We start from the raw sequence: 20287 nt of genomic DNA, 5'->3' as shown, positions 1-20287 counted from the left end.
AACATTCGTAAAATCATTTGCATTTGAAACAAAACAGGTTGGTTGCAATTGAATACTTGAAATCAAGAAGGGCCCAATTCCCACAAAGGTGTGTTTAAAATAAATGTGTTGTAGTTATTTTGTGATGGAATTTCAGGGGACCCACAGGTAATAGACTTTTGCGTTTCAATAACAATGTGTTTTTTAGTTGTTAAAGTTTATTACGTGTAGCCTACTTGTCCATTAAGAAGATAATTTAGGCCCGGTACCAATGAGATGCTGGGCCCTTGCCCCTTATACCAAAACATCTCAAAAACACATTATCTTAAAGAATAGTTAAAATACGACAACATCAGTAAAATTACCTGTATAATATTTGAAATAAAACAGGTTGGTTGCAATTGAATACTTGAAGTCAAGACGGGCCCAATTCCCACAAAGGTGTGTTTAAGATAAATGTGTTTTAATTATTTGGTTGTTTATTTTTTCGTATTTTGTGGTAGAACTTTGGAATTGGCAACTGTTGAACTGAAACCACTTTATACACTGGTAGGATCACCATACTTTGTAAGCTACTGTTAAACCACGAAGTAGACAGCTCATTTTAAAATGATTGTCATAAATGAGCAAATTATATAAGACATTTGCATAACTTTATTGCAATGCCTTGTCTAAATTTTGCAAAAGCATAGATTGAAACCTTTCTTTAGCATGAGGTGAAAGCGTTCATGTTTTGTAGGTTAGCTTCTCTTTAGCATAAACTTTAAGAATGAGGTACGATTGATTTTGAAGTCTGCCAATAACTAAACAAGACACATAAAATACTTTTTGTAATACTGGACTAGCTGAAAGTTTGGTTCGTCTATTGATATCCCTTTTAACAATAAAGTATTTTTCTACATCTACTGGTATAACTTGCAAGGTAAAAGTCTTTTTTGAAGTGTCATAAGCTGCATTAAGGCTGTTGCACTTTTAGCTTAACGTTTTGGTTTTACAGGGTGTTTTGTTTTCTTAACCTTAACTTCAAAATGAATGTTACTGGTTTACAACTGGTAGTCTAGTTCTAGAATGGTGTAACCTTGCTATGTACCAAGATTTCATTCAGCATTTCATAAAGAAGATGTCTTGTTTGAACTAGCGACATTCTTGCTTTGAACACTTCAGATTTATAAACAAAACTCTCAAAGAGAAATTCTTTGAAATGGCTGACCATGGAGGTTTGTCAGAACCAAGCAAACTTTGCTTTGCCATTATTGCCAATTGAAGTACATTCGTTTACTATGATTACCAATGGTGCAGACGTGCTGCAAAAGTTTTGCAGATGTTCCAAACAAGGGAATGTTTTTCTCAAAGCTCTTTGCATAGTTTTTTTTTCAAAAGTTATGTTGAGCCAAATGTTAAACCTTGAATGTACCAGAAACCATGAAGCATTTAATGCGATCTTTACCCATGTCTTTAATTGCACATGGTAAGAACCAGATAAAGTGACCAGCAGGCCACAAGCTGAAGAACGATCACCAAAAGTAAGGCAAACAATTCAAAAATTGACCTCAAAGGTCAGCAAGTAATAAGCGGACAGCGGACATTGAGTAGTGTAATAATCAATTCACTTGCCTTTAGATGTAGGCCATAAAAATGTTTGTCTTATTTGTAGCCTATTTCATTTCTACAGTCATATTTTGTTTACTGCTAAAAAATTGTAAACAGTAAACAAAATAGCATTTCTCATAGATTAATTAGCATTTCATTATTAGCATTTACAATCCCGTAATTGTAAATATTCCTGACTTTACAGAGGTAGCTATCAGCAAGTGTAACCAGCATACATTTAGATACCAGTATAATAAGTATTTTATGACAGTTGCCAGGATTTTGTTTGTGATTTCAAATCGTTGCTGCTTTATATTTCATTTCTTTCATTCCAAGCAAAGATGAAGCTATAACTTGATAGACCTGTGTTTACTATAAGTTATGTTTCTGCTGTGTTCTGTACACTGCTGGGTTGATGGTTGTTTATGAAGTTATAAAAGTTTAACTAGGTAGTAGTTTTTGTGCAGTAAGCATTACAACATTTCATTAAGCACCAGTAACCTATGAAGGCTTTCTGAGTACTACAAAGTTGTCAGTGAGTAATGAAGCTGTTAGACCTTACCTAGAAACCTATTAACTATAGTGTTGCACTGTAAATATTGCTCCGTTTTGTTAAAGTTCATAGTAATGTGCTTATGTATGCTGTGATTCCTGTGAAGTAGTTGCAACATGTGATAAAGTTAAGTTCATTTACATAAATAAAGTTCATCTACATAAGTCAGCATTCATGCCCATGCACCATTCCAATAACACTTAACAGCTGTTTTTAGCATGACCAATGGTGTTTGCATATGAAAAAAATAATTATATACATGTAGCAAAGTTAATGCAACAGTTAGATTACAGCAACTGCTGCTCATAATAATTGTGCTTCTTGAATTCAACAACCACAATGTTCCAAAAATAAAGCAATTAATAAAAAAAATGTTTTAGTGAAATATAGCATGATTAACAACAGGTTTCTAATAATAGTGTATCTTGTGAGAGTAGGCCTAGTTAATAAACCATGTACGCCATTCTGTGCTGTTATAAATTAACACTATTCTGTTGTGAATTGAAAGTATATCACTAGATTGGTAACACTGTTTTTATCGTACTAAAGTTCCTGATTATGCACATTTGAGTTTTCATGTTAGCATTTTGAATGGGTACTTGGGTAGCTTTTTGAAAGTATTGTAATGGTGAGTGGTTTAATCAATCAATCACTGGTTTATGTTTTTTCACAAAATATTACATCAAATGCACTGGTACATTACATAAAAGTGAGAGAGGAAGGAAGGGAAAGACCTTATGAGGTCACCAAGTCAGCCTCCATCCCGGCGATCCTATAAGGCAAAACATAATTACCATTTGGTGAAAGTGTTAAAATGTTGTTTGTTAAAGCATTTGTGAATTCACTTTTTTTTTGCACTTCTAAACTGTTTTGCTATGTTATGGCTATACATTTAAAAATAATAGGTTAGTGAAATTTCAAATGCCAATTGTAGTTTTTGGAAAAAATTGCTTTCAAATGTAACTAACCAATTTAAAATTCTCATAATTTTGTCAATTCTTGTTCGATGTAAAAAATTGTATGAACTCAATGTGATAAGCATACCAAATTTTTATGCTAACTTCTACTGTGTGATGTAAGATCTGGGTTGAATGACCCCTACGCTTCATGACCGTTGCCAGTATGTTTAGAAATCGTTAACACTTTTGGCTTTCATTGCAAGCGAAGGTGTAGCTATGACTTGATAGACCTGTGTTTGCTCTTATTTACATTTGTATTGTTTTCTCAACTGGTGAGAAAGTCTAGTGAAGTGAACCACCTTTCCATATCAGTGCAGTTAACATACACACTATATTATCATAAGTCTGCTTGCCGATAAGGGGCCCAAAATTACTTTGGCCCCGGGGCCCACCAAGGGCTTAACACAGCACTGAGTGTGAGATATCAAAAATTTAACAGGTTGTTATTTTTCTACATCAATGTGACGTTAGTTAAAACTTTAAAAAGTCTATATCTTTGCTTCTGTAGAAAATCTTTTTATCTACTGTACAATTTAGTCATCAAGGTTATCTATATTTTTTTTTTAAAGAGAGAGCTTTTACCCCCCCCCCCCCCCCCCCTTGCAACTTGAGTTGAATTACTTGAGGTTGGGATCCAAATATTAAAAAAAATAATATTAATGTTTTAATAAAAAAAAAGAATTAAAAAGATGATGCCCAAAACATTGGGGGGGCAGCTGCCCCGCCTGCCCCCCCCCTGCCGGCGCCACTGGGCCTACCATATTTTCATCACCCAAAAAGAGGACATGTTTAGTAAGCAAGTAAAATGCCAGTGGATTTTTACGTTTAAACAATTTTTACATCTTCTTAGATGATTATAGGCCTACGTAGCAAAAGTGACAAATTAAAAACATAACATATTTATTTGTCAGAGTCAGTCAATGAACATTTTGCTGTTCATTTGATTTTCTTCACAGAAAACATGCGTTTTGCATTTTGAGCCATAGTCTGTTGCATGCTCGATTTTTAACAATGCTGGATTTTTAACAATTCATTAAACAAATCTATAGTTCTGCAATATTTGAACTATTCTGTCCATTTTCTAATCTGCCATCATTTAAAAAAAAAACTAATGCAAGCTAGCTATCAGGTTTAAGACTAGCTTTGGTACAGTATTGTTCGAATTAATTGAAACTGGGATGTTTATGCTAACTAGGAATATTTCTGCTAAGTGGAAACTGAGAAGGGTGTTCTGGGGAAGTTTTAGCCATAGCGGGTTGAATCACTGTTTCCGGTAAAAGGAATGACGATTTCTGAACGATATATCGATGTGATCACAAAAAAAGTTATCCCAGACCTGCGAAGGGCATTTCCAGAAGGTGGGGGCATGTTTTAGCAGGACCTCGCACCATGCCATTCTTCTGAAAAACACTAATTTTTTGAAAAAAAAACAAGATTACCGTGTTAGATTGACCTAGCAATTCTCCGGATTTAAATCCTATCGATAATTTGTGGAGCATAATCAAGGCACGATCACGCAAGAAGGACTGCACCACCATCATAAGGAAGCTCATGGAGGCCATCATTCAGGTGTGGTTTCGGATCCAAAAAATTGTAGAGAACTGCAAAAAAACTAACCGAATCCATGCCAAACCGTGTTCGTGCAATATTGAAAGAAGCTGGAGGCCATATTAGGCATGAAACTATACACATCTGTTAAATTATCGCAATAAACCAAATATAAGATACACAAATTCAGCCTGTTTTCTTGACAGTTTCAATTAATTCGAACAATACTTATAGATCGAACAGTTTAACATCATCAATGCCAACATTTTTCTCTGACAGATACTTCCACACACCGCTGAAAAGCGTTATCCTATTCTTTGATCTTTTTCATCGTGTGTCACACGGCCGTAGCCCAGAGCATCACGCAGGCTCTTGCTCTATCGTTGAACTCGGCCAAATCTTGTGCAGAGCACCTTGCTTTTAGGTCAGGGCATTCGAGTAGATGTTGCATCGTTTGCTACTGTCTGCATTTGCAACTTGTGCTCCCCATTGAATACCCCCAGTGTCTCATCAAGGTTTTACACCTGCCAATACCAGTTCTTAAGCGGTTGAGGCATCGCCAATACTTCTACGGTTCACGTTTTCCGGAGGAAGGCTCTCCATGGGTGTGAGCTCCATATTGGCCATTGTCGGTCCGGCTGCCAGTCCCTCCTGCCATAGTTGAATCTGCACATTAGGGGCGACATCGTCTTGGCCTAATGGGACAACTGAAGCAAGGAAACTTTTTCTTGACTTCAGACGCCTGTGTGCTGGAGTTTGACCATACAGTGGATGTCTCAAATCTATGTCCTGACAAGATCTTTCCTTTCTGCTGGTCACGCTTCTTCTAATGTTGGGGGGAGCAATTCCAGACAGAATGTGCAGCGACGTGATGTTGGTTGGTTTGTGACAACCTGTAATCAGACGGCAGCTTTGGTTCAATATGGGGTCAATTTTCTTGGCATGTGCTGAGCTTTCCCACACTGGGCAAGCATATTCTGCAACCGAATAGCATAAGGCTAAAGCAGTTTACCGTATTGTGTCAGGGAGGGCACCCCAATCAGAGTTTCCGAGTTTCTATAAAATATTATTTCTAGAAGCCACCTTAGCTCTTACTTTTTCGATATGGGATTTGTATGTGAGGGACCTATCTAGTTTGACACCGAGGTATGTTGGATTGATGCAGTGTGCCAAGTTGGTTCCATTCCAGGAAATGTTTAGTTGGCGTGATGCATCCCCGGATCTAAGGTGGAATGCGCAGACTTGAGTTTTATTGGGGTTGGCACGCAGGTGGTTGTCCGCCCATCCAGAGCATCGCTAAGTACTCTCTCCGTGGAAGTGAAGTGTTTGTGTTGTGTTGTTATACACAAATCGTCAGCGTATATGAAGCTTCTTGTACCAGAATGGATTGGTTGGTCGTTTGTATAAATGTTGTACAAGATGGGGGCTAAAACACTCCCTTGTGGTAGACCATTTTTCTGCTGTCTCCATCTGCTATTCTTTGGTGTAAGACAGCATAAGCAATAAGCATTCAATCAAAGGATATGAACTCGGAAAATGAAAGTAGTGGTCGGGTCTATTCATCCAAATAGGCAACACAAGAGTCGAACTATAGAAATACATCTGACATGGTCATCGAGAAACACTGCCTTCGTTTGCCACAGAAATAAATGTATCCATCATATCTACAGCAAGCAATGTATTGTCAACCTCAAAGTCAATAACCCTAAACACTTTTCTTAAACAAGGATAGCTTACTGTACTTCTGCCACAACTCACAGAAAACATACTTTTCGTTTTTGGTATGGTTGCTTAGCCTTATTTAGCTTTCGCCAACGTTACATCAAAATAAAACCTTGTTGAAAATGATAGCAATGCAAAAAAGAGGACATTTGAGCATTTTCATGTGTCCTCGGAGGACAATTCATTTTTTATGAAAAAAGAGGACAAATCCTCCTAAAAGAGGACATATGGTAGCCCTACTTATCATGAAAAGAAAGTCATATTTTTGAATGAAAAAATTACTGTTTGGAAAGGATACCGTACAAATACCTACCTAAACAAACATAAAAACTGCGCCAAAATTATTCTCTAAAGTTGTCAGCGTCCCTGGATGTAGGCCTATTCAAGAGTTTAATCTGAAATTTAAATATTCGATTAAACATTGCGCAGTGTTTCAGACAGCACAATAACAAGTGGATTTAGAATGTAGGCCATGTTTACCTTATTTGACAATTTTGGCTTTTTCGCTTTCTGACAAGCTTGCAAATTTCCCAAGGAAAACAGCCAAATAAACACATAAAAATGTTAAATAAACAACTTGTATTTATGTAAATAAAAGTTCTGGATGAAATCAATCTCAACTAAGTTAATAGACAGTTTTGGTAGCGAATATATACAAAGTACTCTGTGGTCTGATGCCCACACAGCAAAATTCACCATTTTTAGATTGATTCGACGTCTGTAGAAGTTGAATTAATGTAAAAATGATGGATTTTCTGTCGGTTGGAGCTTGTAATCTTTCACAAAGATCTCATTTCATGTCTACACAGCTAACACAATTCGTCCTTTTTACAAAGATTCATCGTTTGTAAACGTTGCATCAATGTAAAAATGGTGTGTTTTGGCAGCTGGAACATCAAACTAAAACGAATTTCGTTTATGCAAAAAAGAATTCAGCAGTTGAAGTCAAGAACGCAACAAATGAAGTAATAAATAACACTATGTGGCAGACAGCAGATTATTTTACAAAATAACACAAGTAGTCCACTGCGGTTTGAAGAGGTATCGCAAGCCTTTCTAGCAGGTAATTTCATTTTCGTATGCCAGTGAGTTGTCATTTTTATTTAGAATAATTTAAAAAAATAAATGGTGGGTAGAACTGTTCCATACAAATTTTATTCAAATGAAAAATTTTCGTATCGAAATTTACATCCCAACGATCAACGAAATGTTATTGCTGGCCACATGAAGGTCTGACCATCAACACTTGGCAAATCTTGGATGTGCATTTCGTTTTCATTTGAGTTCGCAACGAAACGAAATTGCTTTTGTTTTGAAACGAAAATAAGAATTTTAAAATAATACAAAAGATTAAAAAGTTTTGAACAGTACAAGTACCGGTAGTTTTTCAAAGCCAATTATATTTGCTCTAAAATAATATTCATTTGTTTAAATCAAAGTTTTCATACTAGAACGGCAAAACACAGATATATTGTTTTTAAACCAGGGCTGTGAAGTCGGATGGATTTAGGCGTGTTCGGAGTCGGGGTCATACGTTTTTCACCCAACTACACATCTCTGGCTTGAACATAGTAGCAAATACAATATTGCCTATGTTTACAGCTCGCTGTTTTTAGCACAGTTTTGAGATGGGCTATTTTCTTAGTACATTTCCTGATAAAATGCCCGTTTCGTCTGGTGGTGGAGGTTATTCAGATCTGCTGGTGTGAAAACAAGCAAGTCAAACCGGTGTCACTTTTAAGAAAATCGCTCAGTTCGTTCTGTGTCCTTCCGAAACACAAGCGTGCTTGTAGTGGGCACCGAACAGACATCCTCCTGAGTATGAGTTAGATGCTCGTACACTTTGCTAAAACATCTAACTTCGCACTCCCAAAAGCCCCAGCGCTTGAAATCTCGACGCCCGTACTCCCGACATGCTGCAGCTATGTGCAAATCGAACTTCCACATTTGGGAACGTTCAAATATTACGTAACGCCTTCGAGGGGGAGGGGGGGGTTTATGCAAAGCGTTACGTTAGCGTCACATCGGGGGGGAGGGGGTTCAAGCAAAACGTTACGTAACGCTTTCGAGTACGGAATGGTAGTTTTTTGTGCTGAATTCATAGTGAAAAAGCGTTACATGGGAGAGGGGGGGATTAAAAAAAGCGTTACGTTGGCGTTACATGGGGGAGGGGGGGTCAAAAATTCGGAAAAAAAAGCGTTACGTAATATTTGAACGTTCCCTTTCCGAAGTTTGGAACCGTGAATGGAGAGAAGTTGCGAGACCAACCCAATTCACGGTCCTTCCCAATACCAACACCCCACCTGGAGCAGAACTACCCCGGAAGGAATGGGTGAAGCTCAATCGCCTGCGGACTGGAGTGGGCCGTTTTAGCAGCAACATGTTCCAGTGGGGCCTCACCGATTCACCATCTTGTGCGTGTGGCTCAGATTTTCAAACTGCACACCACATTATCTATCAATGTTCTGTATACCGACCACAAGTTAGACATGTTGACCTAACAACGCTCGATGAATACACAATCCATTGGCTGCTGCGCCTGGATGTAACAACGTGATCTGTGGCGGCCTCAAACGCAAAAAGAAGAACATCTAACTCGATTAGAACGATACACCAATCTCATTTGCCAAATAGTAGGTCAGTCCTTTTGTATATTGATTCAACGTCTGCAGGCGTTCAATCAATGTAAAAAGGATTGACTTACTGCCTGGGTTGCAGATACCAACAGTTACTAGTACGTTTGCTTAAGATGCATGATGACATTTGTAGGCTAACTGGTTAACTGTTTATAGCCATGTGGACGGTAACCAACGAGAGGTCTGAGAAGAAATTGATTTCTAGGGTTGCTCGTAACAACTTTTTTCGTGGAAATAAAGTTATTCACAACCAATTTAATAAAAAAATTTCAGTCATTAATTGTACGCCAAAGCGAATTTCTTCGAAGCAATTTTGAACAGAAAATAAGGCTTCCATTTTGAATTTACAAGTGAGCAAAGCTGCTCTTTTTCGAAATAAAACAATGACAAAGAATTTTGGGAGGAAACGCAATATTTCGAAATAGTTTAAAAAAATTTCTAAGCAACAAAAGCATTGCATTAGTTAGTATTTTTGTTTCGAATAGTCTGCTTGGTGGGGTCGCTTAAACTTTTCTTGGGTCGCCATTTTATATGTATTCAAATTTGAAATATTTTTCTCCATATCGGAAAACAAAATCGAATCGCACGTAAACGCTAAGTTCAGTTTTTTTTTAATTGAGGCCATTACTTAAATAGGTTGGGGACCACTCCTTTAAAAGATTCATTGTTTGAAGCAAGCCCGTTACAATCACAGCAAAACTTGATAGCAATGTGAATAAGCGTACGATTGTATTTTCAGAGTAACCTAAAGCTGAACAGAACGAAATAATAATCTTTTACAATATTCAACAGAAGGAAAGACCATAACATGGTAGCTTCACAGAATGTAATATGCACAGGTAATAACAATACTTTAAAGTCGAGGAATATAAGCCAACAGATGCGAGCTGTTTAAAATGATTTTATATTCACACGATTTTTGGACAACAATCTAAAATATCCAAAATGCTTGAGCTAAAGGGATCGGAATTAGTACATCAACAAATACATGGAATAAATACGTAAAGTAAGCACAAAAAAACATAACGTAGGCTAGATGCTTTCAGGTGGTCTTGAGTGTGTGCATCAGCCTTGTTCAGTTTGAAGATCGTGGGAAGATTGAAGCAGTTACGAAGACAGTTTTTTGTATCAAATGACATGAAACACTGCGCTGGAGCACGTCTCAAGGTCAAACTTTTGTCACAGTGAAATGGTAGAAGCCAGATGCAAGATTTCCGTTGTCATAAGTTACCCAGACGTGAAAATCCATCATTTTTACATTGATTCAACGTCTTTTATTGTATTGGTATCTCCCACTACCAGGTCGAGATGTTTTCTGCCCTTTTGCCGCACACTTCAAATATGTTTTTTTGCATGAAAAAACATAACAAAGTGACAGCTAAAACCAAGTCACTGTCTTAGTTTTTGACAAAGATGGAAGTAAAATCTTCAACCCTTCTTCGGAAGACCGGAATACTTCTCGTATCAGAGTGAATATGTCAGTACATTTATCGCTTCACATCAACAACATTTCTCTATATTTGATGGTGTTTGAAAGTCGATGATGGAAGTTTCTTTAGGCAAACTATAAATATTTTTCTAGTGTTGAACTAAACCATTTGGACAGAATGTCTAGGGTGTAACCCTTTTGACAAACTAATTCGGAGTCTTACGAAATAACGCAAGTGCTGCTTTTTTGTTTCGATTTTTGATTTTCATTACTTTCCTCGTTTCCCGTTTTGTTTCGACGACGTGTTTTTGACTTTCCATCGCCGGTCTCGGATAAAGTACTTCCGTTCGGAGAGGATTTTCCCCCGGCTTTCTTCTTAGGCGAAAACACTACTCTTTCTATCACCACCTGAACACAATAAAATTATTAGTTCATGGTTTTCAGCATTCTGTATTTTCCTAAAAATTTCGGAAAATGACACGATTATTTCAACTGTCAATGATAGAAGCGTTTGAGGCTTGCGATCTGGCATATTACCAAACCGACAGTTTATCGACCTATAGGCTTGTCATTAGCTTTGCTGTCCCACATGCAAAGATAACATGGAAACTTTGTGTATCCCTTTTGCTGACCAAGTAAGAAACCAACCATTTTCAGGTCAACACATAATATCCAATTGTGCTGATGATATTTCAGCAAGTCAATGACTAGCTTAATATCATCATATGATTCTTTTAAGACAGTTGAATGACCAACTGGAACTCCTCCATATGCATTACCATTGTGCAAAAGAACACACTTCAGGCTTCTCCCGGAACTGTCTATAAATAAGCGCCATTCACTTGAATCATATGAAGAAACTCCTAGTTGGACGAGAAGGCCTGGAATATCATTGCAGTAAATTAACTGCTTTTCCTCTGAAAAAAAAGAAGACATAAACATTTCATCTCGTTTCCTGAAAAACGAAACCTTTGTGGAACGGTCCAATACGTATTTTTCAGTAAGCCTTGATGCTAAAAGCTCAGCAGCTTGCTTGGATAAGTTCGTAGGCTACCAAGTCATTTAGTTGTAACTGGTTAAATTTCTGAATGGTTTCAGAACTAGAGCCTTCTGAGTCTGCATCTGCTTCCTTAGTATACTCGCATTCCACACTACCGTGGTAAATCTCAAGAGTCTGTTTCTTCATCATCGGAGGATGCAAAACCATTAAATACTGGAGCTGGAAACGTTTCAGAGTGAAGGACAGGTCGAATAGCGGAAGGAATATTTGGATAAGAAATATTTTGTCTGTTTTTCTTGCCAATGCCCTTGGTATTAATCAAACAAAAGTAACAATCAGTGCAGTGGTCCTTCGGTTCACGCCACATCATAGGGACACCAAAAGGAAGTCCGTTACGTTTTTTCTTTGTCCAGTCTCTAAGCATTTCTTCGCAATTATGGCAGACAATATGTGGAGCCCATTTCTTCTCTTGATCTCCCAGAGGAACTTGAAAATAAGCTTTGTAGGCCTGCTTCAGGAATAAATCGTAGGTTAACTGTGAATTAACTGTAAATCGAGGTTAACTGCCGTGGTAACTAGAACTAAATAGTTGGAATTTTGTTTTAAATTTCAGACCAAATGCTGCAAGTCTCAAAATATCCACTGGTGTATTGCATAAAAACTAGAGCTTGCAGAAAAAATCTGATAGCAGATTTGGAATCAGTGGCTAAAACTCATTCAGAATCGATCAAAAAATCTCTTGCAACAAGAAAAAATGTTTTTTTTGTTGACCAGTGTAATTTACGGTTTAGCTTGAAATGTAGAATTTAGATTGGGATCAATTGAAGTGCGTGTTTTTAAACGTTTCTTAGTAACAAGAACACTTACTTAAAGTGCCTCTGACAGGTAAATAAATTCGCTAAATTTACCTAAGATACCAAAAAGATGACACTAACAAACTTCCCTGACCAGCAAATCGTAAAAAATATCAACAGGCTACTAAGTTACACACTTGCAAACTTTCGTTGACATCGGCGAATCTGGCACTCATTCAATTGCGAAAATAAAAGCGGCAACACCACTGTGACGTCACAGTAAGCGGGAAGGATACATTCTTTCTCTGTGATGACTTGGTAAAGTATGGTACAGCTACTGCAAAACGTGAATGTGTGGGGCTCTGTTGGTCTAAAGCATGCGCAAATTAAGAATTACCGAAATGAAAAAGTGAACTTGTTATTACTATCAGGTTTCGATCAAATAGGTTGAGTTTACTTTTATCAAACAGCATCTCAATTCAATCGAAATTGCAGTTTCATAGGGCTACAATTTTCATACTTTTTTATTTGTCCTAATCTGGCTATAGCCATTTGCAGTGTAACAACAGTATCTCACAAACAGTATCTTTAATTTATGGTTGAGGCAATGCCTACAAATTGCTGTTTATGTGACATTGTCAGTGACAAAGACCGTGTGCTTTCTTTTCCCACTTTCCGACAAAACAAGGTAGCCGGCTGAGAAGAAAATGGGTCAAAGTTTTCTTCAAGTGTTCGAAAGTGGGATGGGCCATACAAAACTAGTCATATATGTTCACTTCACTGAAGATGATTTTGTTAATACCACTCAAGTAAAAAGGCCTACAGGCATGTGTTGGAGCAGTGCCGGTCTTAGGGTATTTCGGGCCCTGTGCGGAATATGATTTGCGCCCCCCAGTGACAATGATCCAACTCAGTAGCGTAGCTGGGGAGGCCTATTTTGAAAGGGGAGGGGGTGGTTTGACGGTCGGCGGCGAAGCCTGACGGCGTGATCGCCGAAGGCGACACCCAGCGGCGGGGGGCCTCCCCCAGAAAATTTTGAAATATTACTTTGAATTTGGGGCATTCTGAGAGCATGTTTAAAATTTGGGTATGAATATTATCCTACTGTAAAATGGTGCTGTCCGATGGCATAGCAAAAGAATAAGATCATGCATTCTTGGGCGTTTTTTGGAAATAAAGCTATGTTGAGTCTAGATGCAACCTATTTCGTCCCCTGAAAAATTCGTACCCCGATTTCGTACCCTGAAATCGGAGTTAACAAAATCAAATTTCGTCCCCTGAAAAGGTCGAGAGAAATTTGAAATGTTTGCGGCAACTCCGATCAGCAACTTTGGCTATGTTGTTTTTTTTTCTCGATCTTTTCAGGGGACGAAATAGGTTGCACCCATTGAGTCTTTCTTGTTGCTAATTCCTTTGTTGAATTCACTTGTTGAATTTTTCCATTGGAAATGACAAAATTACTGCATTTTCTGAGTAAATTGCGGGCCCCCTAATTTGCGGGCCCTGTGCGATCGCACGGTTTGCACACCCCAAAGACCGGCACTGGTTGGAGTGTATACTACAAGGTGATGCTCTCGGAAGCAACAATCGGATTGTGATGCCGTCATGCATTGTTTGGCGAATCCGAAACAATTTTCCAGATCCAGATGGCCGTTACACAGGTTTTCAATGGCCAACTGAAGGCACATTATGAGAGAGAGAGAGAGAACTTTTATTTATTTTTGAATAGTGATGATGAATTAAATATGAATGATGATTCGTACGATTTCTTTATTTTTCACTTCAAGTATATTTTAGGTTTTGTAGGAACGTATCCAGTACAGTTTTATTAAACTGCAAAAAACAATAAATCTTCGAAAAAAGCAACCGCTTGTACCAACTCCGACCAAACTGTGATCCACTAATTACATCTAAGAAGCGTTTGTTTCATCCGTTGCTAACGACGTCCACTTAGGATGACGTAATACCACCAAAGTCGTCCCAGAGCAGTGAAATATGGAGTTTCGCCTGTGGTGGCGCTGCGGAGTAGTCGTTTGATTAAATTACGCCCTAACCAGTCGAGCTACGAGGTTAAGATTAAAAAGTTCGCTAAGTGTAATTCTGCGCTAGGAAATGCTTTAAAAAGTTACTATACTTGGATCCAACCTGTCAGGGGCACTTTAAAGAACAAAAGTTAGAATTGCTTCTGATTTTGAAAAAAGTGTTTGTTTGTGAAACGTGTGCTGGTGATTGAACATTATGGCAGTTTACCAGAGCTGAAGGTTTGCGATTTGAGATTATTTTCCATGAAAGTGACTTTTCCCATTAAATCCAAATCGACTAAACTGTGACTTTTCACTTTTTTCTTCAACTGTCACAGAATAACATGACCTACGATAAACTATCAGTTCAACAAATTGTGTTGCCAATGGGCCTCAACTAACTATACGTATGGATCTACGAATCAGACCCGATCAAAAATGTAGCATTGGTAACAACGCAGTGTTGAATGGTTCCATTTCCTTTCATCCACATTCCTATGTATCTGACACAGTCCCCAGCAACAGCACATTTTTGAGGAAGTGATTTTGTGTTTTGCAAACTAAACTACGGGGAGGCAGTGTTGTTTTCTCTAGGGCCGTTGAGACGATTATTTGGGCCCTACATCAAAGAAACACGCGGTGGTTTCTTGATTGATTGATTGAATCTTAATCCTCGGACTGGGAAAGTTTCTTTGAGAGCATAATCTTGGCAGTTTCGCATTCTTGTAGACAGTAGAGGCTTCAACTCTCCTCGAAAAAGTTATGTGCCCTTAAAATCATCCCGAGTCTGGGTTTAAATGTACCCTTTACCCCTGGATCCCCCTGCCGACGCTACTGGCTGCCCCTTTGTGAAGTAACCTGTGCAATCACGTGACTATATCAAGTTTTTGCTGTGATCAAATACTTCGAAAGTGCAAACACGTTCGAATGATTTACGACGCCACAGAAGAAAAGAATGTTTGCGGACGACACCAAAGCTAAGTTAAATTGACGCTGAAACCACGCTGAAACGCTCAGTTGCGCAAAAAAATTCAGCAGGCTAAAATGTTTCGTGCAAAAATGTCAAACAAACATTTTCCACCCAGACAGGCCTAAGACAACCAAAACATAAACCTAAAAACCATAAAAGCAATAAGTTTGCATTTTTTTTTAGGACTAACCGGCCATGGCCTAACTTACGGCAATAAACAACTTTATCAGGACATACAAGTAACTGATACTCTGTACACTTATTTGAAACCAAATTCGTTTCGGTCGAAATGAAATTTTGTCTTGTATTATTACTACGGAGATAAACTTGGGGAGATGAGGTAAAACAATGACCTGATTTGTCAAGCATCGGGGAAGAAAAAAGAGTAGCGGAAGAATGTGACGTGTGGTAATTGACAGTCAAACTTCGGCTCGGAGCTGGCACATGCTGAAGTTGATCATTTTCTTTGTAAATCAAGAAAATGAAATATCTTCTGACATATATCAAAACCCACAACACACACCCGTAAGATGATCTAGCTGATCGAAATCGATTTTTAGCTGTTTATGATTGAACTGATTCGTGTGAAAATAAATTCCTTTGTATTTTGTTTGTAAAGAATTTACTTGATTGCAGTCCATTTTTATGTAATAAATAACGTTGAAAAAGCAGATTGTTGTGCAAATGTTACCATTTGGAAGACTTCGACATTAAGCAAGTTTTAATTTGCAGTCATAATTATAATTTCAATCTTCTTCATTATCCGTTCGTCCTATTTTCAGTGGAACAAAAGTGCCAAGTCTCACTTACTAAAGACTACTACAGATGGAATCAACGGGTGGTGATGACCATGATGATAATTAAGAACTATAGGCTAATGATGAACTGTTTTTGTAGAAACCTAAATCTCCTTTCGAACGACCCTCGCCATTAGATACAGGTTAAAAAATGTATGATCATACTGCCAGATAGCAAATCAGTCAGTTGTTTTTTGCATTGATTCAACGTCTGCAGACGTTGAATCAATGTTAAAGACGACTGATTTACTATCTAGTTATTTTGACAGCATAATAAGTACTGTCGGCAGTCACCTACCTCGTTTATCTTTGTGTTTTTGCTTGGCAACTACGTTGATTTAGTTGTATAGTCATTAGTTTAGCATTTACAAAAGCAGGGACAGCACAAAATCAATCGATACTTTCATGAATAATTGATTTATAACTTTGAGCAAACTTTGTTGTATTTTGGCATCGATTTAATATTTCATCTTTCAAAACAGACGATTTTGAATGAAACTATACGTCGCATTGTAGGCTGATGACTTCGGGGAATCAAGTCAATTTTGCTAGGCGTGTTCAAAACACAACAAATCAACTAAGCGGAAAATTCCTTTTGGTGCAGAAAATACAATGTTGACAAATGGAATTGGCATTGCCTCGTGCATAGACACACAGGCTAGCCCAATGGCTGAATATTAATTAGTACTTCAAAGGGAATATTTTTTCTTTAAATTGTCTTTTAAAAACATTAAATCTACGCTTGCTGCAAACTCAGATAAAACATAATTAAAACGTCACTCTTTTTAAGACACGTTTAAAAATTTGGTTTTTGGTGACCTAAAATTTTTTACTTCACAATGTAGATATTAACGACCTGTTTTAGCCTGATGCTGCGAGTTTGCTGTGGTAATAACGATTTGCACTAGCTTTCGGAACAATGTGCCCTAGTCATGTGGAGAACTGTGTTTCAAAAGCTAGTGCAAACCGCCGTTACCACAGCTAACTCGCAGCATCAGGCTAATACAGGTCGTTAATATCAACATTGTGAAGTAAATAACAATCATGCTGCTGAAAGCGAAACTCAATCTACTGAAAATTCTTACATAAAAGCAAAAACGAAGCTTACTTCTGGTGGCTTTTCGTTTGGGTCTATGCCCCATATGAAATTCTCTGGATCCATATTCCAGTATTTGACCCACAAGTCTCCATATTCTTCTTTGCCTCCATCTTTCTTTTCTTTGGGTGCATCAGGATCAGGCATGCCTTGCTCAACTGAAGCGATATTATCATTTAACATACTGTTGTCTACTAACTCTTGTAAAACATAATCTAAAATATAGAATTGATTAATCACACGTTGTGTAAAAAAGAACTAGGATATGTCAGTAAAGATAGGGAAAGAAAAATATAGGTCTATACCAGTATACACATATCTTTAAATTAATCTACCAATAATGAAATTGATACACCAGAAAAAAGGGTATACGAAGCGAAATGCTAAGCTGAACAACCTTAATTTATGTAAATGAAGTCCTAATTATCAAAGTAGATTATTGTCTAAAAACCTTTTAAAGATTCCACTCAGGGCGAAACAAGCTTTTAAAATGGGCTTGATAAAATTGATTTCATTTATTTAAGCTAATTCATGCTAGTTCTAGATCAAACCAAAATGGTTTCGAAACCTGTAATAGTAAATAGGCTATTTCGTTTTAACAAACTTTTTCAAAATTGAATAAGGTAGCAAATACATGTATATATTCAGGTTTTATTGTCTCAATTGATGTTTTATAAACAGTGAACAAAAAAACGATATAGGCTACTACATAAAAACATATTCAAAGTCACGAGAGGCCTCTATACGCCCAAACACGACAACGGGCATGGGCTCTATCCAAGGGGGGGTGAGGGGGGTGATCACCCCCCCGTAGCCCCCCGTAGTGATCACCCCCCCGTAGCCCATCACCCCGGGCGTAGCCCCCCAGAATTTGATATGACTTTTAGCCCACTGTCCAAAAATCACCCCCCCCCCAAATTCTAAAAGTGGATAGAGCCCCTGACAACGGGTAACTTTAGTCCACACCTAAATTGAATTTTGTTAAAAGAAAATTAATTGAAAAAAGTCAAGCTGGCCTCCGTGAGTAAAGATCTACAGAATCCAGGCTTGGGTTTTTGGAAAAATCATTTCTAGTTTTAAATGTAGGCTACCCTCTATCGAAAAACAAGGCACAACTTAAACTCTGCCTCTGTGTAGCCTATTTCAGACATATTGCGAATATTAGCAGCTTCCCAATCAATGCCACTGTTTAAGAATAACCTCAAAAATAAAGATGAGGAATTATTTTTCATAGGTCACGTACTGGCTCTATCTTTCCAACGTTGCCGATTCTCCATCATTCCGTCACGTAAGGGGGCGAATTCTGGGCAGAAATCTGCCATCATCTGCGTATAAAGAATAAATCTTACGCCCCTATGTTTGTAAGACTTGCCTGAATGAAATATTTTTTTTTTTTTAAATGTAAAAGTTTTTTTTCAAAAGCCACCGATTACTGCACTTTGTAATTTACGGATGCTGTACCATTTGCTGTACTTGCCTACCACATTTCTGTAGCCTATCACTGTAATTTGTCTGACAGTAAATTGTTGAAATCCAATTCAAAATATCGCCATTTTGCACTGGAAAGTTATTTTCATGTTTCACAGACAACACTGCTCCTGCAAGCTAAAACGAACATACGGTCAGCTATTCGTTTGAGACTTAATTTTGTGAACCGATAAGTTGACCCAAGCTGTGTCGACATTTGCACATGTTCTGCACATTTTCAAAGCTTTTCTATTACTTAACGCAAGAACAGCTTTTGAATCTTGTAAAATCTAGACTCGTTTTGAAAAAATGAAAACAATATTTACAAACAACACAATAGTGAAAGACAAAAATTCCTTCTACACACGCAAACCGTAAACCAGTAGTTCTCAAACTGTGCGTCGCGACGCCCTGGTGCGTCGTTTCACTTTTCCAAGGGCGTCGCAGAATAGTTCTATTTCTTGGCTGAACTCAGTTTAAGATTATAAAAATGAGGTTAACCCTTTGAGGACCGCTGGTACGCACATGTGTCCCATGCACTTAGCCGATTACACCGCAATTAACTGAAAAATTTGCCACTGCTGATACCCTATAACGCAGTATTGGATGTCTATCCTTCAAAAAAAATTGGAAACTCTGAATCATTTTTCTTGGTGTTATTTCAGTCTGAAAACAGTGAAGAGTTGAGGTTACAAGTGCATTTTTTTCCCTTCAAATTTGCGAAGCATATTTAATTACATTTGTCCAAGCTCGAGTCGAAATTTGCAAAATACTTCCTGGAAAATTTTTTAAACTACGAATGGATTCGTGATCCTTTCGTGGTAGAAAATCCTGCAAATTTTTGGATTCAATAAATGACGATTATCCAGGTTTGGTGAAAGCATGGACATCTCCAGGTGGCCATGGTGAAAGAAAGCACTGCGAATTATTATCCCATTTGCCACGTCGTATTTAGGCTATGTGAAGCAGGATTTTCTGCCTTGGAGGTGATAAAACCAAATATCGATCACGAATAAACAGTGAAAGAAAAATGCGGGTGGCAATTTTAAAAATTCTCCCAAGATTCAATGAACTTTGTGAAAACAAACAAGCCCACACGTCACATTAAATAATATACATTGCTTTTTGTTGTTGTATCAATAAACAAAAATTTAATAATAAGTTTCTTCATTTACTTTTATTTGCTCGTGCGTCGCAAGCCCAGAAAACTTTTCCAGAGGCGTCGCAACAAAAAAAAGTTTGAGAACCACTGCCGTAAACATTCCGTTTCTTGGGATTTAATACCAAGCTTAAAATGACGTAGATCCATGAAACTCTCTTAAATCACGTGGATTTATTGCTATTTGCGGTGGCTAGCCGTCGGCATAACTACAAACAATTTTTACTTTTCAGCAAGTGATTTTACGTCATAGTTTCGTTTTCATCTTTTCATGCATGGCAACCGATCAAATATCTACAAGAATTGTTTTCGTAAAAACCCTTAGCTCCTGTTTCCAACCACGGCAAACAGAAACACTGAAATCTATCAAACAATACAGTAATAGTGTAGCTTTGGTATAAGAGAGATACTTTTGAAAACCATAGACAGATAATCGATAACAGCTTTATAAGATTGAATTGCATAATTCAAAAAATAATACATAAAATAAAATAGCTACATAACTTCAAACGTTTTCGGCATAACTTTATGCCCTCGTCAGGAAAATACCTTAATTCATTTTCACGA

At 37.6% G+C, this 20287-nt stretch overlaps 1 protein-coding gene across 1 annotated transcript in view; it reads right to left on the bottom strand.

Moving 5' to 3' along the window:
• Positions 1 to 6921: 6921 nt before the first annotated feature.
• LOC145766335 (cGMP-specific 3',5'-cyclic phosphodiesterase-like) overlaps positions 6922 to 20287 on the bottom strand; it is a 42250-nt gene continuing 28884 nt past the window's right edge. The window contains exons 18-20 of the mRNA XM_082578025.1: positions 18338 to 18419; positions 17107 to 17252; positions 6922 to 10824 (exon numbers count right to left, since the gene is read on the bottom strand). Of these exons, the coding sequence (XP_082434151.1) occupies positions 10636 to 10824; positions 17107 to 17252; positions 18338 to 18419 (417 nt within the window). The 3' untranslated portion in view covers positions 6922 to 10635. The remainder of the gene's footprint in view (positions 10825 to 17106; positions 17253 to 18337; positions 18420 to 20287) is intronic.

The sequence above is a fragment of the Aplidium turbinatum genome, chromosome 3, assembly GCF_918807975.1.
Source record: "Aplidium turbinatum chromosome 3, kaAplTurb1.1, whole genome shotgun sequence".
Taxonomy (NCBI): domain Eukaryota; kingdom Metazoa; phylum Chordata; class Ascidiacea; order Aplousobranchia; family Polyclinidae; genus Aplidium; species Aplidium turbinatum.
The sequence above is the reverse complement of the archived record's forward strand: the minus strand, read 5'-3'. Positions and strand labels throughout refer to the sequence as shown.